Source organism: Sus scrofa, chromosome X, assembly GCF_000003025.6.
Source record: "Sus scrofa isolate TJ Tabasco breed Duroc chromosome X, Sscrofa11.1, whole genome shotgun sequence".
In the NCBI taxonomy this organism is placed as follows: Eukaryota; Metazoa; Chordata; class Mammalia; order Artiodactyla; family Suidae; genus Sus; species Sus scrofa.
In genome coordinates this window covers 123,070,116-123,096,122 of record NC_010461.5, presented here as the reverse complement: position 1 = coordinate 123,096,122, position 26,007 = coordinate 123,070,116, and the positions used below count along the sequence as shown (strand labels likewise).

Sequence of the window (26,007 nt, the reverse complement as noted above, 5' to 3'; positions counted from 1 at the left end):
TGGAGCCTCCACATTCAGTCCTCGAAGGAGGCCCCGAATTTCACTACCATTGTCTCATGGCTGCCATGACCTTTCCTATTAAAGGCTGGATTACTTTCATTACTGTGGATGGGCACAACTTTTGCCAGCAACTTCCCACGGCCACATCTCACTTTGTACCAACAGCTGGGAGCATTCGGGGCCAAGACCACGCTTCCCAGAATGGAGGCTAAGGCATCACCTACGCAGGGCCCAGAGGAATTTCTCCCTCCCACCCTCCCCCCAGCTCCCAAACCAAGCGGGACATCTTTCCTAGCAAAGGACACTTGCACGAGTAACCAGGGATCGGGTGAGGGGGTCAGCAGATCATCTTAGACACGTGGGAGAAACTTTTGGACCCAGGACCTCTCCGCTTCCTGCTCCTAGACCGGTTTGAGCTGTTTCCCTATCTACAGCCTGACTTTCGGAAAAACAAGTGTGGCCCACAACCATCCATGCCCCATGCAAGCTTGAGAGTCAGCAAGGATCCAAGATGGATGAGGACAGGATGCAAGTGAATGGCATTTGCTCTTTATTATTATTCATTATCTTCTTGTACAGAAAGAGACCAACAGCTAAAGTCAACAATGACAAAAAAGAGAGCGGGAGAAAGGAAATCAGAAGAGTTTGTTGCCCCCAGGCTCCAGTGGAATCCTGACATATTACCGAATGTACAGATTTCCCAGCTGATGCGGGGCAACACATGAATACGAGCACGGTGTAAAGTGGTACCCAAATGAATCCATTTCACAGTAATCATGTCTATAAGCTCAGTTGCACATATCAGGGTTTCCACTGTCACAAATTCACGATCACAGAGTGAAAGAGCAGGTGTGTTCAGGCCTGGGAAAGCGGCATCCATAAGGGGAGACAGATGAGGAGGCAAAAGCAGCTGTGGGATTTGTCCCGATCTTGAAGGACTGTGTTAACGCTCGGGCGGGGGCGGGCGAAGGGCAGGCACTGAGCCCGGGGCGGGGGGGGGGGGGTGTTGCTGTGCTGTTTGGATGTCTTTGTCCGAGAAATTCTTGCTAGAGAGAGCGCGCGCCTCACCGCCCACAGCCCCTGAAAGGAAAAAAGCTCACTGTGTTGGAATAGTCGGGGGCGAATGATGGGAGCGGCCAGTCTGATAGCGAAAACATCTGCTTTGCAGACTAGTTAGCAAGAGACACAGTTGTATTACTGTAAATTGCAGTTTAGTTCACAACTATTGTATTCATAGAGCAAAGAAGGGAGGAGAATGGAAAGCTGCCAGAGCCAACATCCCCACAGCGGAGAAGGAACAAACGACAACTGCTCAACCCCAAAGCTGAAGGCACGGTGAGGGGATTCTTAATGTCTTGAGCCTTTTATTTGCAAAAGGTACTCCTTTTAAACTCGGTCCCCTCTTACACATAGGACCCTGAACACTGACTAACGGGAAGAATATTTCAAAGACTTCCGCCGAGCGAGAATAGCAGATTCCACGAATGATCTGGAGTTGTGGGTTTTCTCTAAGGTCTGAATTAGTGGGCTTTTACTGTAGTCACAGGCAGTCTGATTACAGTACTGTTAAATTAGCTGATTATACAGATTAGCAGGAGGAGAGTTCAGTGGGGAGGCTGTGCTTGTTTCTGAATCGCTGCAGTCCTGACACGGAGCTGTGTTACCTGTCAAGCCGAAAAGCAGCGCAGACGGCAGCTTGGCTGCCCAGCTCCCCGTCTCGGCCTTGAACATGAGGGCACACACATGACACAGAGCACACGTACACACACTCCTAGAAAGACAGAGCGTCAGTGACGAAGAGAATTTCTATCCATCAGCTCGCTCCCTGTCTCTCTCGTGGACAAAGGAACGATCTAGAGGCAGTGTTGTTTTGAGTTCTTCGGTTGTGAGCAGACCCACCCCCAGCCAGAGAAGGACCATCTGGCTCCAACTCCTTAAGAAAAGGATGCTTTCCTGTCCTGGATCCGTCCTCTTCCGGCTACCAAAGACACCAGGTCCAACCAATCAGGCGGATCCCTATTTTCTGAAGCACCCTAAGGAATTCACACTAATGGCAGTGGGATTCGAGAGCAGAAGAGGCGGCCCCTGGTCTCCAGGTCAGATTGCGCAGCGCTGCACGTCCGTCTGGCCATCTGCACGTCCCCCACGCAGCTGTGCGGAGGCTGCACATACTGGGGGGCACCTGCGCACCCCGCTCTTTCTCTTGTGCTTTCATTTGGAAAACCCCAGGCAATGGGGAGGAGCAGGGGAGGGACGACGAGATCGTGATGCTTGTTTGAAAGCATCTTCAAAAGAGTTTGGTTGAGAACACGTGACTGTCACATTCCGAGGAATTTTTTTAAAGCCTTTTCTCTTTTTTGTTTAAATGAAAAATACCTAAATAACTAGCCCTTCCATTCCCACAGTCAACAGTCACCCACCTTTCCACCGAAAAATAAAAGTAAAAAAAAAAAAATAAAAAGGCTGAGGAGTGCTCAGATTGCCTTCAGCTGCTGATGCTCAGAGAGCAGGCGTGGAGGCTGGGGGCACGGCGCCAACAGGGCGTTACAGTGGGGGTCCCACAGCATGGAGTGGCTCCGTCTTCTTCCCAAATCTTTCGGGAAGGGGGTGGAAGGAAGCAACTTTGGCGGGCTCCAACAGCTAAGCTCGGCTTTCTTCACTCCTCCCTTCAGACCGGAACCCTCCTGGTACAAATATAGCCACACACCGGCTATTGTTTCAGATAAGCGTGTGAGAAAAGGCAACGTGCACACGTGTATACGGACACACAAACACACACACACACACACACAGTCCAAAACCAACAAAAATGTGGCCACTGCAGGTGTAGCATTGTATCAAATCAACGTCGGTACAAAGACAGAGTTGCAAAAGATATGTACAGGGCATTCATAAAAGCCAAATGTGCACCACGAGGAGTTCTGACCATTGTGAACTGTACAGTCTGTTTTCTACGAGATGCTGCAAAAGACGTCCCAGAGCCCACGGTGGCAACCCCACGTGGAAGAACGCTGCGAAGCACCTGACCCGGAGAGCTCCCACCTCCGGCCAGCTGCAAAGGGGCCAAAGGGAGCAGGCGTTCCTGGGCATCCTCCCAGGTCCCAGACAGGCACGGGCCGAGGACATGCTAGAGGCCCGCGGGCAGGAAGAGGAAGGGGGAGAGGTGGAATGCCACCTGGTCAGCACCTCTGGCATCAGGGAGCTCCGGAGGAGGGCGAGGGGGAGGGGCAGAAAGGTTCAACCGGCAGGAGACCGACTCCCGTGTAACCTACAGATTTCTAGAAGTGCGTTCCTGGCCGAGGGCCCAGGGCGGGAAGGGCCTCCGGAAGTCAAAGAACGAGGCCCGAGGCTTGCCTTGGAAAGCTGTTTAGACAGAGAGAAGCTTGTCTTCTCTGTGGGTTTTAAACCGCTGTGGTTGCCAATAGACCCTGGCTGTGCACTCTTTTGGGGCCCCACAAAAATTTGCTACATTTTGTAAAGCACCACAGAGGAAACATGGTTTGGTGCTGAGGCCAGGAGGATGAAGACGGCGGGAGACGGGAGGGGAGGCAGTGTCGACAGTGTCTTTTGTGTGCTCACCTCCGCCCCACTGCTGTCCGAAGCCTCCCCGAAATGGAGAGGCGGACAGCTCCCGGGGCCACAGAAGGGGGGGACTAAAAAAGGACCAGCACCTGGCAATGACGGAGCAAATCCCAGATGGGCCCTCAACCCCAGGTCATGGGCTGCCGCATCCCCCCCACCAAGAAACTCCTCCAAAGGGACCCTTGACGATCTCCCCAGGCGGGCACCAGGTTCATCTCAACACACCTATTCACAAAAAGGCGAATAGCCTCCAAGGTCCAGGAGCCAGAGAGCACAGCTCGGAGAAGGCCAAGTGCATGGCTTTACTCATCCTATGGGCCACCCTCAGGAGGAGGACGCTTCAGCTCTCTCCCCCAGCCTGCCCTCAACCATTCAAAGACCCTGGGTGCCACAGTCTGTCCTCCCCGGCCTAAGCCTGGGCTTGAGCCAGTGGGTGGCGGCTCTGGCTCGGCTGGTACCGGTGCCCGGGGAGCCAAGGGCTGGGGGACGCCAAGGTCCACAACCTGCAGGAGGCAGCTCTGCCAGCCAGGCGCTGCCCCTCATCCTTCACACACCCCGTGCCCCTTCCGGGTGGCTCTAGACATTCCTCGGAACCTGGTCAGGAGCGTGGGGTGGGCGTTGGGGGAGGGGAGTGCCACAGATCCGTGCCACTGATTTCTCTTGAACCCCTATGCGCGGCCCAGGGGACAGCGTTGTGTTGTATTGTGTTCAGTCAGGTTGTTACTCTTTCCGGTTCTGTTCGGTCCTTGTCCTTGTCACAAGTGAGCCAGGCCCTAGAGCCCAGCAGGGCTAGTCAGGGAAAAGGGCGCTGAAGGGCTGGCTTCTCTCCCTCGTCTCTGTGGCGAGGCTTCAGACAAACGGGTCGCCAGCCACGATCAACTCAACAGGGGGATTCCTTTGGCATAAGAGAAGCCAGGCCCTGACAGGAGGACAGGAGGGCAGGGGCCTGGGGGCTTCTGGAAGAGCTATGGGCTCTCTGGCTCGCGGCTCCTCGCTCCCCCCACCCCCAGCCCGCGGTCGCGGCGCATGCGTGATCCCTACCCCCCGCCACCTGTCTCTGACAACCGACTTCCCGCAAATCCACGGGTGGGAAATTATTTGGCAACGAGGAGGCTAAGGCTGTTTTGTGGTGGCACAGTCTTTAAAAAGTTAAAAAGAAAAGAGGAGACCCCTGAACGAGGCTTTCCCGCTGGATGGGACCCGAGTCCCACTACTTGTCGGAACCGGGGTTGGCGGCCACTATCTCTTCGTACTTGGGGGGCGGGTCACTGTAAGAGACGCTCGCCTCCTCGCTGCTGCTCTCCTGGGGAGCAGTCACCTCCTCGTAGGACGGGGGCGGGGTGGCGCTGGACAGTCTGGAGAGGGAGAGCTCGGGGAGGTAGAGGGTGCTCTCGAGGCGGACCGTGGTCCTACCTCCGCGACTGGGCCCCAGCACCACCTGCGGGTGGCTCCCTGCCTCCCGGTGCCCGGAGGACTCGCCCTGGCTGTGCACAGTGCCCCGGTAGACCATGACCCGGGGGAGGCTGTGCCCCGCGCGACTCGCTAGGTACCGGTTCTGAGCGTACGACGGGTGGTGACGGGTGGCTTTCTGCAGCTGGCACCTCCAAATGATGAACAAGGCGATGACAATCAGCAAGGCCACGCCCAGAAGGGGCACCACCACGTACATGGCGTCTGAGCTCTGCGCAGGGTCTCGGACGGAGTAGACGGCGTTTGGGTACCCCTTCCAGAACTCCATCTGCGGAAGAAGAAGGGCGGCTTAGAGGCCTGCTGTGACGTTCAGCAGGGTCTGCGGTGGCCCCCAGCCTGCCCTTCGGACGGGCCTCTGAGAGGCCGGGGGACAAAGGACACCCCTCCCAGGTCAGGAGACCCCCGAGGCGGGCCGATGGGACGCTCAGGGCAGCCTTCTGTTCTTCCAGGGCCCCCGGGGCTTCCGGGGCGTCGGCGATCCCAGGGCCTGCTGGTGTTACTGCTGAGCCTACACCTGTCCCCAGAACCCAGCCCCCCCCCCCCGGGGGGGCGGTACGTGCCGTTTTCTCCTTGTCCTCAAACACCTCCTTGACCTCCTCGTAGCTGCAGATCTCCTCCATGCACTCCCGCTCGATGGTGCCCTGGCGCAGCTCCTCCAGGAACTCGTTAGCACGGGGGAACCGCTTCAGGACCGAATGGGCGTTCTTGGCCTCCAGAAACACTGAGGAGAGAGCCGCGCTGAGGCCCGCGCGGGAGGGGCCCGGAGGCTCCCGCCAAGTGGACTCGGTCCAGGGACGGGTGGGCGCGCACCGGTGGAGGGAAGCGAGGCAGAAGAGGAGGCAGGCAACACGCCACCGCAGACACGGCTGGCCCTTGGTAGAAGGGATGGAAGGGCTGGCTTTCTGTGATGCCCTGACAGGTCTGCCTGGAGTATCGTGGCCCCAACAAGACAGGGCCGTCCCTCCTGCCTCATGGCACAAGGAGAAAATCAGAGCCCTTCTCATGAGCACGTGCTCCCCTCTGGGGCTCATGCTGGTCACCCAGTGCCAAAGAGCCCAGCAGATGCTAGCAGGGAGGCGCCCCTCCACCTAAATGGCTACCTGTGCCGACACATGGCCTGGCATCAGTAGCCTTGCCCGAGACAGTCTAGTGCAAAGCCAGGCTGCACTAGATCAGGAGACTGGACGCACGAGAACCTGAGAGTACCTCTAGGAAGGCGGGCGGCAGGGTCTGTACGGAGAATCTAGGCCTCTGTCGACTGGGCACAGATGACGGCAGCCAGCTTGTCACCGTCAGGGAGCCATATCTACTTGCTCCCAAGGAGATGCCAGCTCCAGCTGAGCGACTGGCCTAGGATGAGCTGCACTCCCCCGGGAGCCTGAGCTGAGAGTTTAGAGGATGAGGAAGAGGTGACGTCTCCTCCTGGTGTTTCCCGAGAGCCGGGACTTCCTAGTCCCAGGCAGGCAGGCGGGCCTTTGTCAGGAGGCAGGCTCCCTTCCCCAGGCCCCCTGGGCTGCGGGACTCGCTTCTCTCAGAGTGGCCCAGGTTGGTGCGACCCCCAGCCAATCAGACAGAGATCACAGGGATGCCCCCAGGGAGATCCGCACCTTTCCCGTGAGCCCCTGGGCATGGCCCTTGACCCCTCGGCCCCGGCCCAGAAAAACTCACCTGCCATCGTGCTCCCTCAGATCCAGTGTCTCACTTGCCTGGCAAAGGAGAAAAGCAGAGTCATAATGAAATCCCGCTTCAAAACCCACAGCGCCCCCTCCTGGCCCTGACCCCTGCCCACATTGGCCTGGTCAAAGGTCGAAGCAGCGCCTCGTGGGGCACCTCAGCCTCTGCGGCCACTCAGAGCTCTGCTGCTCTCCCTCTTCTCCAGGCCGAGAAGAGGCAGCAGAGGCCAAAGCAAACCTTTTAGCTATTTCCTCCAAGAACACATTCTGAGGGTCCAGACCTAAGCGTTGACCTTTTCTTTTTTTTTTTTTTTTTGCTATTTCTTGGGCTGCTCCCGCGGCATATGGAGGCTAGGGGTTGAATCGGAGCTGCAGCCACCAGCCTACACCAGAGCCACAGCAATGCTGGATCCGAGCCGCGTCTGCAACCTACACCCCAGCTCAAGGCAACGCCGGATCGCTAACCCACTGAGCAAGGGCAGGGACCGAACCCTCAACCTCATGGTTCCTCGTCGGATTCGTTAACCACTGCGCCACGATGGGAACTCCTGACCTTTTCTTTAAAGAAAGAAAAATCTCTACAAGCCGATGCTCCTCCTTTGGCACTGGCCTCAGTGAATCCCTACATTTTGCGGTGGAAAAGCCCTCCGGGAGAAGGGACACTTAGGTGACGTCAAGCAAGTCAACAACAGTGACAGACCAGGACCTGTTTGGGGAACCAATTTTGCTCACGATGGCAAGTCCCAGATACCTCTAATGACAAGCACGGTCCCTGAAACCAGGTGGCACGTGTTTAAGAAGCGGGCACTGGCACAGCTTAACATGGCAGCCACGGCCGTCTCCAAAGTCATGGCCCAAGCCCAGATGACGTGCAGCAGGGGACCTAGACACGGACCGACGTGACCCAAACGGACCCGCTAGCTAGACAGGAGTGTGGCCTCTAATGGGAACTACAGTCTGTAAGCTCAGGAATTACCCAGCTGACACTCCCACTCACGGCCATCTTCTGGAATACCAGCCAAGCTGTCCACATCTGGAGGAGATCACCCTGCTGCTCCCTTCCCCAAGCAGAAGCTCCGGTTTTACAACTAAACGGACGTAAGACACAGGAACGGTGTAACCCAATGTGCTACCCTTTTTGCCTAGGCTGCCAGGAAGCTCAATGGTAACACTGACCGTGAAGCACAGGGGCACTAGAAACTCAGCTGTTGAGCACCTACGTGCTCCTCCCCTGTGACACGGCAGTCACTTATCTATTTACGTTTTCAGCCTTATGTATATTGAAAATCAATCGTCTAAGCCTTTTGGCAAACAGGTAGAAAACGAATCATAAGTAAAATTAAAACCAAAGAAAAAACAGCAACTCTAACGTCCACCTACGGAAATGCCCTGCTAAAAGGGAGCCTTTCTCTTCTGAATGCCACAAGAATCCCACCCAAAACTATCCACATGTGACTATGCCAACAGACGGGCCCGCCAACATAAGAGAAGTTGACGCTCCGAGTGTTGATAAGAGAGAAGATGGAATATCGTCTCAAAATCTTGCTTCCATTAGGGATCTCTGCAGGTCCCCTAGAGCCAATGCCAGTCCCCTGTCTAGGGTTGTGGGTGTGGTGTGCGTGACAGGAAGGTTCTCGATTGAAGAAAAATGGAACTGCGTGTCATGGATTGACGAGAGTGAGTGGAGGCTTTACTAATAAGTGACGTTAGAAAAATATCTATCTCATGGCAGTGTTGTGTTTTAAATTTTGATGTGGAGACATTACATAACAGCTTCCATATAGCTACGTCTTGTCCCAAACACACCCGACCGTGGTGCACGCACACACACCCACACATGTCATAGGCCCCAGTGTGTTAGCCTGACACCCGCCTCAGTCGTTAGCTCCTTTTTAAGCCTCAGACAAGCCAGGCACCCCCAAAACAGCTCCCCGGCAGGGCCCACCCAGTAACAATTCTGTAGCCACCCTCCCTGCTGCTGCTGCTGCTGCCATGAGGCCCCCTCCCCCTCCTTCCCCAAAATTTAGCGCCTGCTTCTTCCCCTATAAATACACCATCAATAGGCCGTTACTATGGCAACAGTGAGGAAGCGCGAGGGCTCCACGACAGAGAATGCTGCTGCAGTCACGCATGTATATGTCCCTCCTGCCCCTGGTGGATACTGTAAGGCCGACTGGAAGCCAGAGGAATTTTTAACCCACTCCCCACAGGAACACAGCTGAATCCTGAAGGCCTGGAAAGGAAGGAAGGCAGGGACGGGCCACCACAAAGACCTTCCTCCACCCCACCCCAGGCTGCAGGCTCCCAGTCGCAGCACTCTGGGACAGAGCTCCCCAAGTCCCTCGCCTGGGGACTGGCGGCCATCAGGGCACCTTAGTGTCCTAAGACGTGGCCTCAAAAACGCTTCTCCAAATCCCAGCCCTTTGCATTTTCCCTCCCTCAGAACTGATCCCCAGGAAAGGCTTCTTTGGAGATCTCCAAATCTCATGACTCATCAACCCACCAGTGACACGGAACTCCCAGATTATGCTCCAACCCAAAGTCTGGGCCCTCCTCGTCCCCTTTCCACTCCTGCCAGCCCCGAACGTGCCTGTCCTCGCCCACTGTCGCCCGCCACCAGTGCCTGCCACCAGCGTCCTGCCCAGGAATTCCTGCTTCTGGCCCAGCAGCACTCTTCTCCCGGGTCTGCTGGAGAACCCCCAGCGCCTTGGCCCGGCCGGGCCTCCAGATCCTCCCCCAACAGTGCCCAGCGCCCCGCTCAGCGGCCCTGGACACGGAACCGTGCCCTCGGGGCTGGGGCGCCCAACCCCAGCGGCCTCACCGTTCTCCGGGCCCAGGAGGCGGCCGCCCTGTTTGCGCACGCAGCCCGCCACCTCGCTGCTGCGCCTCTTCCAGCAGGGCCCCTGTCCCCGCCCACCTGCTCCCCGTCGGCCAAGCCCCCCGGCCCACCCCTGCCGTGTCCTCCCTCCCTCCCTGCCCGCCCCGCTGCCCTCCCGCCGCCCCGGGCGCCCCGGGGCTCAGCCCGGCCCCGGCCGAAGTGCGCCTGGAGCTCCCGCCCCTCTCAGCCGGACGCCCAGGCCCTCCCCATTACCTCGGTGCCCCCCTGCCCCTGCTCTCCTCTGGGGCTTCCGCCGCTGCCCGCCCCCCGCACCAGGTCTGGCCTCGCGCCCCGCGCCTGGCGCGCCACCCTCGAGCGCCACGACCACCGTGCCAGGCCGCGATCGTCGCGCCGCACCGCGCGCCGGGCCGCCGGGCCGCGGAGAGGAGGAGGAGGAGGGGTGGGGGGCGACGAGAGCCGGCCGAGGGGGTAGGGAGGGCGGGCCGGCGAGCTGGGCCGGAGGGGCGGTGGCGCGCACCGAGCACCGCGCGCCCGCGCCCCACTCCGCCGGCGCCGCCCCTGCCCCCGCCCGTGCCGCCGGGGGGCGGGGCCTGGCCGGCGGGCCCGGGGCGCGCCTGGGACCCTCGGCCCAAGGCGCGGGCCCCGGGCCGGCCCCGGGCGCGGGCCCTCGGAAGCCCCGCGCCGCAGCGGGCCCGGGCGGCCGCACCCCAAGCCGGCGCGCCAGGCGTCCCCGCGTGGCCCAACCCCCGCGACCGTCCCCTGTCCCGGCTCACCTGTCATTCCGGCCCGCCCGCCCCGAGTGCCTGCAGCGGCAAGAGGGGCGCGGGCCAGCCGCCCGGACCGGCCTCGTCAAGGCGCCAGAGGGCCTGCAGGAGCGGGGCCGGGTCGAGGCCCCGTTCCGCCAATGACTGGGTGACCTTGGCTTCGTCACTTACCTCCCCCTTCCCTGCCCCGGGGCGGCAGGCTCCTCTCCTGTCCAATCTGGGAAATGGGGAGAAGCCTGCCGCCCTCGCGGGGCTGCAGCGAAACCAAGGAAGAAACGGGCTGGGGAAACGAAAGGCGCAGAAGTGGGAGAGGAAGGAACCTTCTGGGCCTGCAAGGGGAGCGCGGGGTGGGGGCGGGGGGGCCCTCGGGAGGCCGCTGTGGGAGGTTTGGCGTGACGGGACAAGACGCCGGGAGCAGAGAGATGACACTAGTGGGCAGAAGCGCGGGAAGAGCCGGACCGCTAAGAGAGGGCAGGACGGCCCGGGGAGCTCCAGGTCTGCGTCTGCCAGAGCCCCCCCAGAAGCCGCCCGGTGCGGCCTGCTGGGCTTTCGGGGCTCTTTTTGTTCGCACCTCTGGAGCGCAGCCGGGCGCTGGGGTTTGGGGGCAGAAGGAGCCTGAGAATGCGTCCCCCGGGACTGCTTCCACCCCCTCTCCCGCCAGAGAAACACCAGCTTGCTTGCCCGCCGCCCGCAGGTGGGGGGGATAGGGAGGGCCCCCTTCCGTCACCCCCGCCGCTTCCAGTGCAGCTCCTGAGCCTGTGGCGGAAAGCAGCTTTGGCCCGGGCTGAGCTCCCCGCTTCCGCCCCTTCCCCCATTCCCTGCCCAGGCCCTCCCAACCCTCCCCAGTGGCGGCAGGGCCAGCCCCTTGGCCTGTGCCTGGGCTCCCACAGGAAAAAGCAAGTTCACCTACAGGGATGAGAAGGGGTCTCCTTTGCGGCCCAAAGGGCTATATGTTCGTTTTAAAGCCACCCTCAGTTCACAGGGTGAGAACCTGGGCCCTGGTTGGTGGGGGAAACTGCGTAGGGCTGTTTAAGAACTTACTTCCCCCTGGGTCTCCTAGTCCACTACCAGGTCCCCATCCTGAGCTTAAGGACCCCTGTGTTCGCAGAGGACCCCACACAGCTTTCAGTATGGAGCGAGGGTCCCCAGCTTGGCTTCCACCATCCCCAGCTGAGCTTCTGGCTCCAGCACAGCCGGGCTCCTTCCAATTCCCTCTCGGCCCAGAATGCCTTTCCTCCCACTGTCAGCCTCTGTGCACTTGTATTCATTCCTCCCAAATAGCTCAGATGACATGTCTCCTCTCTGGGTCTTGCGGGATTCTCCACCCCCGCCTGTGTTGACTGTTCCATTCTCAGGGCTTTGTCTGCAGGGACTGTGGGGTTCTGTGTGGATGCCAGGGGTGGGAAGGATAAAGAGCAGCGCCTCTGCAGTGCGCTGCCTGCTTCAGCTCTTGGCGGTCCCCCCAGATCAGCTCTGGGATCCCCAGCAGGTGACGACACCTGTCTGCATCTCAGTTTCCTCATCTGTCACATGACAGTGATGATCACAGTCCCTGCCGCCAATGGTGGGGAGGAGGGCCAACGGGGGAATCAGGTCAAGTGTGCCTGGGGTGGGGCTGGGCCTGATACTTGTCCTGGCTTCTGCCTGCATCCAGCTGTGGTGTTCCTTTGCTTGCTCACTTGGGCTGCACATCTGCCTCCTCTACCTTGAGGCCAGGGACCTTGTCTCTTGGTGTGTCTCTAGCATCCAACTCAGAGGCTTGTCCACAGCAGGAGAGGCTGGGCTGCAGTGAGAAGCTGGGTTCGGGCTCAGCCTTCAATTCGCCACCAGATACTGTCCCCAACACTACCAGCGGCTCTGCTCCGTCTCCATCATGTGCAGTGCGCAGCCTCTCTTACTCATTGCTTTGTTGAGTAAACACGCAAACACACATTGGCAGGCATCTAAACCACATGTGTAGGGCACTAAGGATCATGGGAAGACCCAGCCCCCCAAACAAAAAAGATATGATACGGTTGCTAATAAAACAAAAAGATGGCAAAAGGCAGATCATATTTCAATCGAAATTCCCAAGGCAGTGCAAGAAGATAGACCTTCCGCCCCAGCCTTGTTCAAACTTCTAACCTGTTTCCATTTCTGATCCAGATCCGATCTGGTAAGAAGAATTTCATGGCTGCTGGCCCTGTGGAGTTGGGACGGGGTCCAATGCCTAGAAAGTTTCCTTATGTTTGGCTCAAGGTTCTGCTGTCACCATCTTGAAATTATTAATACACTTTGAGCCACGGACCTGCATTTTCATTCTTCACGGGGAACCTCGAAGTATATAGGTGACCTTCCCATCTGTGACATTCCCGACATCAGCGATGCTCTCGTCCCAGGGTCTCAACCCCCTACCACTCTCCTGACCCTTCCTCTCCTCCCTTCTGCAAACTCAGGCCAGTCGCTCCTGTCTGCACACTCCATCGCACTGACTCCCCTTGGCCTCTCCATTTGGCTGAAAGAAGCACCCTCTTCCAGCCTCATTCAACCCCGGCATCTCGCTCTCTATCCCACTGCTGTCCATCCCGGCACCAAACCCCCTGTGAGCTCTGTTGCCGGCCCCTCTCCGACAGCTTCACCCATTCCTGAGCCGAAACACCAGTCCCTCCTCCACAGGAGTCTCAAGCCATCGCTGTACCCTGATCAACAGATGAATCAAGTATTATACACTGAATTGCACCCCCCCAGTTCATATGTTGAAAACTCCAATCTGCCTGGTGTCCTTATGGGAAGAGTTTAGGACACAGACACACGGAGGTGAGATCATGTGAGGACACATTGAGAAAGTAGCCATCTACAAGCCAGGGACAGAGGCCTCTGAATAAACCAACCCTGATGCCATCTTGATCTCAGACTCCTGGCCTTCACATCTGTGAGAAAATACATGTCTCTTGTGGAAGCCACCCAGTCTTGTACTTGATGAACAGTACCTGGGGATTGCCGGTTCGGTCCCTGGCCTCGCTCAGTGGGTTGAGGATCCGGCATTGCCGTGAGCTGTGGTGTAGGTCACAGACATGGCTCGGCTTCCGCGTGGCTGCGGCTCTGGCGTAGGCTGGCATCTACAGCTCCGAGTAGACCCCTAGCCGGGGAACCTCCATATGCCTTGGGAAGCAGCCCTGGAAAAAACGCAAAAAAAAAAAAAAGAGAGAGAGAGAGAGAAAGAAGGAAGGAAGGAAGGAAGGAAGGAAGGAAGGAAGGAAGGAAGGAAGGAAAGAAAGAAAGAAAGAAAGAAAGAAAGAAAGAAAGAAAGAAAGAAAGAAAGAAAGAAAGAAAGGAAGGAAGGAAGGAAGAAAGGAAGAAAGAAAGAAAGACAGACACTTGGAGGGGCGGCAGCTGAAAAGGAACCAGCAAATGAGACCAGGAAAGGGTGATCAGTGAGACGGGGGAACCAGAACAAGGTGGAGCCAACTGAGAAAGGTGTATCAAGAAGAAGGGAGTGGGAGTTCCCGTCGTGGCGCAGTGGTTAACGAATCTGACTAGGAACCATGAGGTTGTGGGTTCGGTCCCTGCCCTTGTTCAGTGGGTTAGCGATCCAGCGTTGCCTTGAGCTGGGGTGTAGGTTGCAGACGCGGCTCGGATCCTGCGTTGCTGTGGCTCTGGCGTAGGCCGGAGGCTACAGCTCTGATTGGACCCCTAGTCTGGGAACCTCCATATGCCGCGGGAGCGGCCCTAGAAATGGCAAAAAGACAAAAAAAAAAAAAAAGAAGAAGAAGAAGAAGGGAGTAAGGAGGAGGGGGAGGGAGTGGGATGAACTGGGAATTTGCACTTAATAGATGCAAACTATTACTTTATTTATTACTTTAATACTTTCTTTATTTATTCACTTATTTTTGCTTTTTAGGGCTGCGCCAGTAGCATATGGAGGTTCCCAGGCCAGGGGTCCAATCGGAGCTGCAGCTGCTGGCCTACACCACAGCCACAGCAACGCAGCATCTGGGCCATGTCTGTGACCTACACCACAGCTCAAGGCAACTCAGGATCCACTGAGTGAGGCTAGGGATCGAACCCGCATCCTCACGGATACTAGTTGGGTTCGTTACCACTGAGCCCCAACGGGAACTCCTTAACTATGACATTTAGGGTGGATAAGCAATGAGATCTTCCCGTACAGCACAGGGAACTATATCCAATGTCTTGGGATAGAACTTGATGGAAGGTAGTATGAGAAAAAGAATGTGCACATAGGTATGACTGGGTCGCTATGCTGTATGGCAGAAATCGGTGCACCATTGAAAATCAACTATACTTAAATAAAATAAAAGAAGGAGGGATTACTCAATCGCTCAAATGCTGTTGACTGGAGAATTGCATTTAGCAATGTGGAGGCCGTTGGTGACCTTTAAGAGTGATTTCCAGGGAAAAGAGACATTGGAAACAGTGAGTAGTGAATGACAGTTCTCATGGGGAGTTGCACTGCAAAGGAGAGCAGAGAAGTGGGAGCTTGGGGGTTGTAGGGATATGAGGGGACAAGATAAAAATACATATTTTTAAATATGGGAGAAATGACAGCAAATGATGAAGCAAGTCAGCAACGCACAGATGCAGGTAGGTGGGAGAGGTGATGGCGGAGGGAGGGAGCTCAGAGCAGTTCTCTTCTGATGGCTTCTGTTTTCTCAGTGAAACAAGAAGCCAGGCCACTAGCTGAGAGGGGGCAGGGAGAGAGGTGACAGCAGTTTGAGGAGACAAGGCTTGAAGTCGTCTTCTGGGAGATGGGGAGCCTGGATGTTCCATGGACACATAACATGATGGCTGGGCTGCGTTAAGGGCTCACTTGAGGTTTAATGGCCATTAATTTAAAGTGAAATTACTCAGCATGTCTGCATGGTTTTCTGCAGCCACGCTCAATCTCACGGATGCAGATTCAGAGTAGGTGGAAAGTTTGGATTTTATCAGGGCTGAGTTTTGCTAGTTGAGTACAAAGACATGATGATGTGGCAGAGGAGTCTCGTGGGGCTTCAAGAGAGAAATTTGGATCGTGGATCGTGGATTTTAGTTTGGGTAAGGAGCAGAGGGAAGGTGAGAGTCAGGGTTAGGTGAAAGAGTGAAAAAAAAAAAGCAGTAGGTTTTTTGGTTGAGGGTCCTGGTGGAGGTCAAAGGACGGTTGGAAAAATAAAGGACCAAAGGAGATGATGTGAGCAGAGAGTTTAACGCAGCGCCTGGTTCAGCGGGGCCTCAGTCAGTGCTAACTGCAAAAACACACCAGTCTTGGGTAAATGGCCTGGTGCGGTGGGTGCTTCTGGGCTGATTTCCTGCACCCAGCCTGGAGATCCGCCTACCATCACAAGGGAAGTTCTGCCCTCACCAGCATCATCCCCACCCTGAGGTTTGGAACATTCCCAGCAATCTCTGAGGTTCTTTTGACAACCTCGGGCAGAGGAATTGGGACAAGGAGAGGCGATGTTGACCTTGAGGTTGCAGGACTAGGTGCATCAGAGCTGCTTCTGCTTCCCCAGCTGGTATTGGACTGCCTCCCATCTATTGGCTCCAGTGCCGAGAATCCTGCTCCATGTGGTCCAAGAGTTTGAGGCTCCGAGGTCCTGCCTGACATTAGAGGCTGGGTCTTCTGTAAAGAGGAAGGAAAAAATCCCTCGGTGGCTGAAAGGTCCCTGGTACCCTGGTACCCCTGCCCTGGCATTTCCTCCCTTTCGCTGAGCGATTGTTTTCCCTTTGGTCATCCAGCCTGACTAGGGGTAGAAGCACCCCAGGCCAGTATTTCTCAAAGACTGTGATGCACCTGAATCATCTGGGATTCTTTTTAATCACGGCAGTTCTCATGTCTTGCTCTGTATCCCAAGACAGTAGGCCTGGCCGGGAGAACTTAGGTCCGCCCGCTTCCCCACATCCCGTGTGCTAGTGGCTCCAGGATGCGGATACAGACCCTGGCGAGCCACACTTGCAGAAACACTGCTCGGATCCTGACTTTCTGCTTGGGAAATGCCCCAGCGCCCACCCCCTCATACACCTCCCACCCCAGCAGAGGACTAACCTCACATTTGGGATGTCAAGTGAGCAGGCACAGGAGGTATTCAGAAACCCTAGGAGCCAACAAGACCACCTCAAAACCTGGGACACGTCCTCAGTCTGAGTGGGGTTACCTGGGCTGGCCAGCTTGTCCAGGGGCTGAAGAACAAAACCCAGGGCTGGGTGGCCATTATATAGCTCATCACAGCCACACACCCCTTTTGTCCCAACACACACGCACGCACGCACCCCAAGCCAAGAAGAAGATGCTTTAGCACATAAGCTCCCGGGGACCTCAGCCCTGGGGCGCCTCCCTTCCCCTGCTGCCCTCTCCTGGACACTGCAGGCACTGTGGCCACCGCCAGGATCCCAGGCAAGCACATTCCTTTCCTCTCTGGATACCATCATCACACAAGTTGCCTTCACCGTGCTTGAGGCTCCAAAGTCAAGTCCAAATACATGCCTTACCCCTGACTCTGATGATTGGAGGTGGGGCGCCAAAAGCACGCCAGGTTTCAGAAGGGATTGAGCCTCCTGGAGCCAGTGCCTTGACTGGAGGGGTCACCAAGCATCAGAGGGGGCACAAGCCACCAGCCTCCGGTCTTCAGGGTTAGACACTTTAAAGTGGCATGCTTGCTATTCCGAGAGCACCAGGAGCACCTTCCTGCCTCAGGATGTTTGCACCTCTTGTTCACTCTGCCTGGAATTCTCTTTGTTCAAAATGTACAATGAGGAGTTCCTGCTGTGACCCACTGGGCTAGGAAACCAACTACAGTGGCTAGGGTCTCTGTGGGTTTGATCCCTGGCCCAGTGCATGGGGGTTAAGGGATCCAGCACGGCTGCAACTGCAGCACAGGTCCCAGCTGTGGCTCAGATTCCATCCCTGGCCCAGGAACTTCCATATGGTGCGGCCATAAAATGACGATTTTTTTAAAAAAATGTTCATTGAGCACTCACTCTGCACAGGTATGTTCTGGAGGCCAAGGGTGCGGCAGTGAACCAAGTCAGCTGAAGCTCTCGTCTTCAGGGACGTTACAGCAGGGAAAACAGGCAACATGCTCATAGATAAGGACAATATGGATCGAATTCCATCAAATCTAAGAAGTCATCAATTGCACAACCAATTAAGCCATGCCTCCAATTAAGACATGGTACAGTGCTTTCTTCGCACGTACAATTTTTATTTTGTACCTATTGAAAGAGCTCTTTTAGACTTCATCAGTCATTGCTTTTTTTTTTTTTTTTTTGTCACAGGCCTTTCTGGTGTCTGCATAAAAAGGAAAATATAAGTAAAATCTATTTGTTAAAGTAAACTCACTCACATTCCGAGGCAACTCTCCTGAATCATCAGGTGTGGGTGAGGCTACCTCCCTTTAAATCATGTGCTCTTTGAAGCCTGCGGGCCCTGACTTTGGCACCACGTCCATGGCCATGGGTTCCTAGAAGTTACAGTGGTCTGTCATCCACTTTCCTGGTTCATGAGTATGGAATCGGCTCCTCCAAACACAGCACTAAGGACTGCGGGGGGCAGTGGGGCGGGGGGCGGTCACAGGACCACCTCTCCCCCCTCGGTTACTTCCCAACCTACTGCCTCTGCCACTCGCCATTTTTTTGGATTCATTCATGTTTTCTGGTGGTCTGTTTGCCCCACCAGCTCCTCCCTGAAGCCTCAGCTCCTTCCTGCCTTTCTAATCCTTGCCATCACCTAGCCTAGGAAGATGGTACTTTTTTTTCAGTTCTGATTATAAACATAATACTCCCCCATTGTGGCGCATTCACACTAGCCAGAGAAAAGCTATTATTACAATTTGTATATATTGCTTTCCTGGTTTTCACTCCATAAATCCAATTTGACATCATTTAGTTTATGTGATGTAAAGATTTTTTTTAAATTTACTTTGTTTTTATCTGATTACAAAAGTCACAACACGCACATTATAAAAACGTCAAGACCACACACACACACACACACACACACACACACAAAACTAGAAAGTTAAAAATCACCCTTAATCCCACCACCTGGTGAGAATCACTTTACTATTTGGGATCCAGCCTTCCACTGATTTTTTCCCCCTTAACAAGATCTGTCCTTGTCAGGAAGAGACAGACTTCTTTCTGTTGTACACAAGGCTGCCGCAGCGTGGCGGTCCACACATCCTCAACGTTTTGAAAAGGTGACTCTTTTCACCATTCTGAGGTTTTCATTAGTGAACATGCCAATTTTTAATCTGCCCAGAATTGAATTTGGTTTAATACTTAAGCTGGGGATTAGCTATATTTTCCTAATTGTTTAATCTGTTTGCAAGACATCGTCATTTCTCCCTCGGGGTTGGAGAGAAAGGGTGGCTTAGGGGCCTTGATCCCTATAATATCTACTAAAAGTGCCCTCCCCAGCACTTATTTGATATGCACCATCAATATTCCCTCAGCCTTCAAAAATCTGCCCCTGTCTACTGGCCAGAGGCCCACCCTGAAGATTCTTCTCCAAAGCAAGTCTGGAGCCACAGCTAGGCCACACTGATGGAGGTTTGGGGCCTACCATTTCTTTCCCATATATCCTTGCCTCTGTTTCTGGTCCAGTCCACTGGTCTAGTCCATCCAGCTCCTCCTAGGGCAGTCACACACCGTTAAGGCCAGTGTAGCCCTAACACGCCTGTAACGCCCTCTGCCCCCAGTCATAGCTACTTCCCTGCCTCCATGATTTCATGATCACTTATTTACCCTTCTATCAAAACTCTGGGATACTTTCATAAAGTTACAAAAGAAAACTAATGCCATTGATATCATGGCTATAATTGCATTAAATTTACACATTAAATTTGGAGGAAACTAATATCTTTACAATATAAATCTTTTCAATCAAGCTCATGGTATTTCTCTTTATTTTTCTAAATCTTACATGATGTGCCTTGGTCATGTTTTCTGGTTTTGTTCTTATAGGCTCTATATATTTTAAAATATTTTTGTGTAGTATGTGTGTGTGTGTGTATATATATAAAACATATATGTTAACAATATAATGCTATAATAGTATATAGTGTATACATTACATGATATATTATACATATTACATGCTAACATATATTATATAATGTATTATATATATATATATATTTGTTGTGATTGTGAATGGGGTCTTTTTTTCTGGATAGTTATTGCTGGTTTATGAGAAAGGTGCTGATTTTTGTAAAATGATCTTGTATCCATCTGCCTTACTAAAATTTTCTTACTCATCTACAGGTATTCAAGTAGGTGATTGTAGAATTTTTTAATGATTTTTATTTTTTCCATTATAGTTGATTTACTGTGTTCTGTCAATTTGCTACTGTAGAGGAAAGTGACCCAGTCACATACATATATTCTTTTCAAAGGATGATAAATGTGTCTCTTTCTTTCCAGTAAGCCTTCTATTTATTTCTTGCTCTGATCCCACTGCAATGTCCAGTTCTTGGCCTTCATGGCAACACCTGTAAGGATTCACGATGCATAGCGGTGTTTCACTTAGCACTGGTTCAGATGCACCTAATATATCTGAAGAATCCTTTTATTCCTAGTTCAACGCTACTTGCTATTTTAAACTGAAATGGAAATTGAGTTTTATTAAGTGACTTATTTGCAGTATTTTTAATGGATACAAATTATTTCATTATATGGGTTTTCAAAATGTACTTAATTCTTCAGGAAATTGAAGGCTGGGGTTTTTTCTCTTTTTCATTATTGCAAATGATGCTGCAAATCAATATATTTTTTAAAATATAAATATGCCTCTTTTTTAAAAAAAACACGAGCAGGAAGATCAGCCAGTGACCAAGATTGTCAAGCATCTCCTATGAACCTGGTGTTAGGGTGGAGTCTCAGGTCTGCTGGTCTTTTTGGCTCATCCATGCCTGAATTATTTGGGGGCCACCTCCAGAAGCTAAGTTTTGGTGATTCTTTAGAGTGAGTAGGAAGTAGCCAGTGCAGTGAAGAGTCGTCTAATTTTTATCTTTTAGACTTCTATTAATTTTTCAGCTTAATTCAGCTCAATAAATAGCCACTGAGTGCTCCTTGTGAATTAGAGATGATATGGATTAAAGACAGATTTTACCTAGCATCTCTCTGCCTTTGAAGGTCTTTTCATGTGAAAGAAAATATGGATCTATTTCTTTTTTTTGCTTTTTTTCCCTTGCTTTTTAGGGCCGCACCTGTGGCAGATGGAGGTTCCCAGGCTAGGAGTCCGATCGGAGCTGTAGCTGCCAGCCTACACCAGGGCCATAGCAACACGGGATGGGATCCGAGCCACGTCTGTGACCTACACCACAGCTCACGGCAACACCGGGTCCTTAACCCACTGAGCGAGGCCAGGGATCAAACCCGCGTCCTCAAGGGTACTAGTTGGGCTCATTTCCACTGAGCTACAATGGGAACACCACTCTTTTTTTTTTTCAATGTAATGCTTGTCCACCCTGTTTCTTTATAGTTCAGAAGTATGTGCAGAAGCTAAATAGTTATTTCTTCAAAATGTTTAAGTCCATCTACTTACTCATGTATTCAGTAAAATAATATATAAGTACACATTGAGGTAATATGTGTTGTTATGAGAGTTTATGACAAGGGTGGGGATTTTACTTAAAATAGTGTAGTAAGATTCAACAAGAAAAGAGAGGCATCCCCGTTGAAAATGATGTGTTGCAAAGGTGTATCGTTAATCACAAATTCGATGGTCACCTTCGTAGAAAAGCTAAAGATGACTCGCTAACCAATCTTTTGAGTAAGGGATACAAGACAATTTACACAAAAAAATGATTTTTTTTTTAATTAAGCAGCAATACCCAGCTAGAAAATACAACAGAAAAAGATCCCACTCCCATCGCAACCTCCACTCTGAGGAAGAGATATTTAAACCGAGACCTAAAGGGAGAGAGGGAGTCAGCCAGGGAAGGAGGTGTTGGGGGATGAGCATTACTGGCGGGAGCAGTAGCAAGTACAGAGGTTCAAGGCACAGCAGTGCTTGATATTCATGGGCCATAAGGGAGCCCAGTGTGGCTGGGGCATAGTGAGCATGCGCTGAGGGCAGAGAGGAGACGAGTTCAAAAAGAGGGCAGGGGCCAACCTATGCAGGGCCCTAGAGGACTTTGCAAGGGGCTCACAAGCTTTCAAAGTGCAATGGAATGCATTGGGGGTTTTAAGCAAGTGACATGATCCGTTTTCTATTTTGTAAAGACCGTTCTGGAAGTGATATAGGGAATGGACTGTAAGGAGCAAGCATGGAAGTAAGAAGACTAGTGAAGAAAGCACAGCAGAGAGACATGGAATGTTTCAGATAAAGAGCAGTAGATGGATTCCAAATAGATGGAGCTAGAGCCATCAAGGTGTGGGTACTGAGTGCATATGGAGAGTTTAGGCAAAGGAAATACTTAAGGCTGATCCCAAGTGCATTAGTACCACAAACTGGATGGTTTGAACATCAGACATCTATTCTCTCACAGTTCTGGGGGTTGGAAAATTCAAGATCAGGTTGCTGGCAAATTTGCTTCTTGGCGAGGGCCCTCTTCCTTACCTGCAGATGGCAACCTTCTCGTCACACCTGTCCTCACATATGGCCTTTCCTCTGTGTGAGCTCAGTGAGACGAATCCTCCGTGTTCTTTCCTCTTCTTATGAGGATCCCAGTCCTACTGGATCCATTCCCCACACTTCTGACTTCATTCAACCTTAATTACTCCCCTAAAGACCTCATCTCCAAATACAGTCACACTGGGGGGTTAAGGTTTTAATATATGTATTGGGGGGGGCATGATTCAGTTCACAACAGTGGTTTAAATGAGAAAAAAAAATTTTTTTTAGGACCGCACCTGTGGCATATGGAGGTTCCCAGGCTATGGGTTGAATCAGAGCTGCAGGTGCTGGCCTACACCACAGCCACAGCAATGCCAGATCTGAGCCTGCAGCCTATACCACAGCTCACGGCAACGCCGGATCCTTAACCCACGGAGCAAGGTCAGGGATCGAACTTGCATCCTCATGGATGCTAGTCAGATTCGTTTCTGCTCTGCCCTAGATTCTGGGGACGTGGAGACACATCACCTCAACCACTGCCTACATTTTCACACGCTGTCCTCCCTGTGTGCGTGTGTCCGTATGGATATTTCCCCTTGTGTAAGAACAGCGGTCATATTGGATGTGGAGCCCCCTCGACCCCAGGGTGACCTCATCCTAACTAATATGTCTACAAAGACCCTATTTCCTAATAGGACCACATTCTGAGGTCCCAGGGGGTTAGGGCTTCCCCACATGAATATTTGGAGGACCCAACTCAGCCCATAACATTAAACCAGAAATGAGGATTTAAAACCAAGTCCCCCTAAAACTGAGTTCCTCTGCTGAGTTTATGACTAACATCGCTTATCCGAAATGAGAGCTCCTCAAGATTGAGGAGTATCAAAGGAAAGGGGGAATTTAAACCGGGAAGGACCCTGTGGGGCTCCTGGGCACACAAGCCTTGCTGTGTCCCCCGTTTCTTGTTTTTAGGGAATAAACTTCAGCCTCCAAGACCTGCCCTGACTTCCAAAGGGCAGGGAGGGGATGCAGAGACCAGGGAGGAGCCGTCAAGAGACAATAGTGCAGCTTTGGGGCAGGTCCTGGCTCCTCCTCAAGGAATATACAGAACAGTATCTTTGAGTCCTTCCACAGAACTGAAACCCCCAACCAATGGAAGGTGTTAGTGAAGCCTTCTTTATTCTGGAAAGAAGCCCACCAGACCATTGACCACCAGCTTTGAAAACAATGCCAGCTTGCCTCTACCAAGATCCTTATCTGCAGCCCTATTTTTCACTCCCCAAACTATAAAATCACCTCCCAATCTCTCCTAAGGGGGTCACAGTCTTTGAGGCATTAGCCTGCTGTGACCCTCCTTTGCCTAGCAAAGCAATAAAGCTATATTTTCTCCTTGGCCCCAAACTCTTGTCTCTGAGTTTCTATTCAGCACTGGTGAGCAGAGGCCAAGTTCCGGCAACAACATCAGATTTCTGACTTAGAGAACTAGGTGAAGGAGAGCTTCCATCTCCTGAAAGAGGAAAGGCTGTGGGGCAGGCAGGCTTGTGGGGGTATCAAAAGTTTTTTAATATATGAGACTCGAAAAGCCAATGCTAAGTTCAGGGGTATAGCGTGGGCTGTGGCACATCTGAGTGTAGTTCTGTAAAGAAATGTGGGGTGGTGTGGGGTGAGGTGTGTGGGCGTGATTTAAAGTTATGGGACTCGACACTTGGCTGTACAGCAGAAACTGGCACATTGTAAATCAACCATACTTTAATTTAAAATAAAAGTTATGGGACTCAGTGCGATCACCCAGGCTGTGAAAGGAGATAAAGAAAAATCCAAGCCCCAAGTTTTGGACCCAGGAGATGAATCAGCAAGGAAGAGTGAGAAGGAGCAGCCAGTGAGGTGGTAGATGTGGAAACAGAAGTGCGAGGTCATAGAATCTAGAAGAAGGCAGCATTTACAGGAAGGGCTGTCTAGTGTATCAACACATCTGAGAGCCTGTGTAACACCAGGGCAGAGAGGTGAGGGGGAACTTGAGGACATGGAGTTCATGGGCGACCATGGGAGGAGCTATTTCAGTGGAGAGGGAGGAGCTGAGCCTGGATTCAAGTGTGTTGATGACCACACTGGGAAGAGAGAGGAATTGAAGCAGTACCTGAAGGCAAGTACTTTGAAATGGAGCAGAACAATGTGACACTTTTTGGGGAAGGATGTGAGACTTGAGTGATGATTTTTTTTTTTTAGATGAAAACTAGGACAGAATGTTTGCATGATGAGGAGACTGGTCAAAGTAGAAGGAGGGGATCCAATGATGCTGGACTGAAGGGCAGATGGACGGAAGAGATCTAGAGGGCAGAGCTGGCATCAGCCCTAGAAGAGTGAAGGGAGATTTCCACTGTTTTGGCTCGAGGAGAGGAGGAAAGCTTGGTTATAGAGGAAGGCAGGTTAATCTGCTTGGTGACGGTGTGATGAGAGCATTTCCATTCCGTATGTTCTAATTTCTAAAATGAATATGGGCAAGGCCAGCAGGAGGGAAGTGGGAAGATATGGAGACTTTGGAGAGAGTGCCAATCACCATTCTGAGAATGGACCAGAAAAGCACAAAACACAGAAGTTCTTTTGAGCAGTGAGGGGTGACCAGGTGAGGCTGGAGATCCTACATCGATAAGGGTATATGATCTGCCAGCTTGTGTGATTCCTTCTGGCAACAGAGAGATACTTAAGTGCAGGCATACAGAGCACAAATAGCTGGGTTCATTAAAGTTGGGGATTTGCCCAGTTGTGAAAGAGGGAATGAGGGACAGGAATGATTATATGATGGATCATGACTCTGAGGGCACTTGGAGAGTAGATAAGGGACATGTACCAGGGAGCTGACCCAGGGCTGGACTGAAGTCTTAAGAAGGGGATTCTGTGCACCATGGAGTCTGGCCCAGTGTAGGTGCTCAGGAAATACTAATTGAATTGGTCACAAGGGAGGCCACTGGAGAGCTGCAATACTGCAACCATACACCAGGGGGCAAGAGACGACAAGAAATGGGTCAGCCCAAGCCCCACCTGAAATTTGGGGGCAGTATGGCTGGAGCTCCATGGCCCTCCTGCCTGCTCGCAGCCTCCCTTGGCCGTGGGGGTAAATGATGCTGCCTACGAAAGCTGGAGTCCACTGTAGGCATCACCAGAGGCTGGTGGTGGAGGGTGTGGGGCAGGAACAGAAGAAACCATGAGCCGGAAGACAGAGATAAGGGAACCTCCTTCCATGCAGACCTGACCTGTGCTCTGAGCAGGTCACAGGAAACAGACTCTCTGTGTTCCTGGGTCTCCTTGGGCACCAAGAACTGCTACCATTAAGCCCAGCCAAGGTGTGGGCCCTGAGGAGCCATTGCACCTCCCCGCTGAGATTCGTACCATGACATAAAGATTCACACGCTGGCCCCAACCTAGAGCGGGCCTAGAGCTACACGCCCAGGGCCTGCAAAGCTGCTTTGCTGAAGCAGACCTGGGAAGTTTCTGGAGGAGAGGCGAGAGCCCATGGCTCAACAAGTCTTCCCTGATGCCGCCTGTGTGTCCGGCTCACGTTGGGAACACAGGACCAGGCGGACCATCCAGTCATGTCTTGGTCCATTCACTCTCTCATCTAGTCACACCTTCCCCACCCCCCTACTGTGTGCTAGTGGGGGAAACAGACAGCAATGCCCACTAGGATAGCCCAGGGGAGAGGGAGGAGTCAAGGCCGGTGCCTGACTGTGGGCGCGGGCGACTGAGGGAGAAAGGTGCTTGTCGGTGAGAGGCGAGTTGGTTTCCCGAGATGCTGAAGGGCCTGTCTTGGGCTGCGCTGACACTGGGGTGCCTGGGGACGCCCTGTGGGCAGACGTCCAGGATGCCTGCTTGGACGTTGAGTAGAAAGGACCCAATGGTACTGGAGGGGTGAGCGTGAAGGCAACAAGGAGGGGACGGTGGTCTCTGCAGGGTTGTCCACCTCCTCTGGGACCAGCCACCAGTCCCTCCGTGTCTTCTTTAGGCTGAGAAGGGGAGCACAGGGCCAGATTGCCAAGGCACAGACTGACTGTTTTTTGCTCATTCCTCCATCAATTCCTCATCCAGGAGGGCTCCTGGTTCTGGCCCCATTTGAACAGGCTTCTTATCCTTGCTCCTATGTTC

General features: G+C 53.1%; 1 protein-coding gene across 5 annotated transcripts; it reads right to left on the bottom strand.

The window, feature by feature from the left end:
• PRRG3 (proline rich and Gla domain 3) lies at nt 534–10,612 on the bottom strand. 5 transcript variants are annotated; one of them, XM_021080120.1, is made up of 5 exons: nt 9,817–10,090; nt 6,721–6,758; nt 6,259–6,435; nt 5,613–5,773; nt 534–5,320 (listed from the first exon to the last, which is right to left on the bottom strand). In XM_021080120.1, the coding sequence occupies exons 4-5, from the start codon at nt 5,670–5,672 to the stop codon at nt 4,793–4,795; spliced, it is 588 nt and encodes a 195-aa protein (XP_020935779.1). In that variant the 5' UTR covers nt 5,673–5,773; nt 6,259–6,435; nt 6,721–6,758; nt 9,817–10,090; the 3' UTR covers nt 534–4,792. The 5 variants fall into 5 exon arrangements, with proteins under 5 accessions (XP_020935779.1, XP_020935778.1, XP_020935777.1 ...); XM_021080119.1 differs by lacking the exon at nt 9,817–10,090 and adding an exon at nt 9,547–9,650; XM_021080118.1 differs by lacking the exons at nt 6,259–6,435; nt 9,817–10,090 and adding an exon at nt 10,338–10,612.

Bases quoted from the DNA above. Each gene is read 5' to 3' on its own strand.
- PRRG3 (XM_021080118.1), bottom strand. The intron at 5,321-5,612 runs GCACGTACCGCC...CTTCTTCCGCAG, and splicing joins TTGAGGACAAGGAGAAAACG to ATGGAGTTCTGGAAGGGGTA.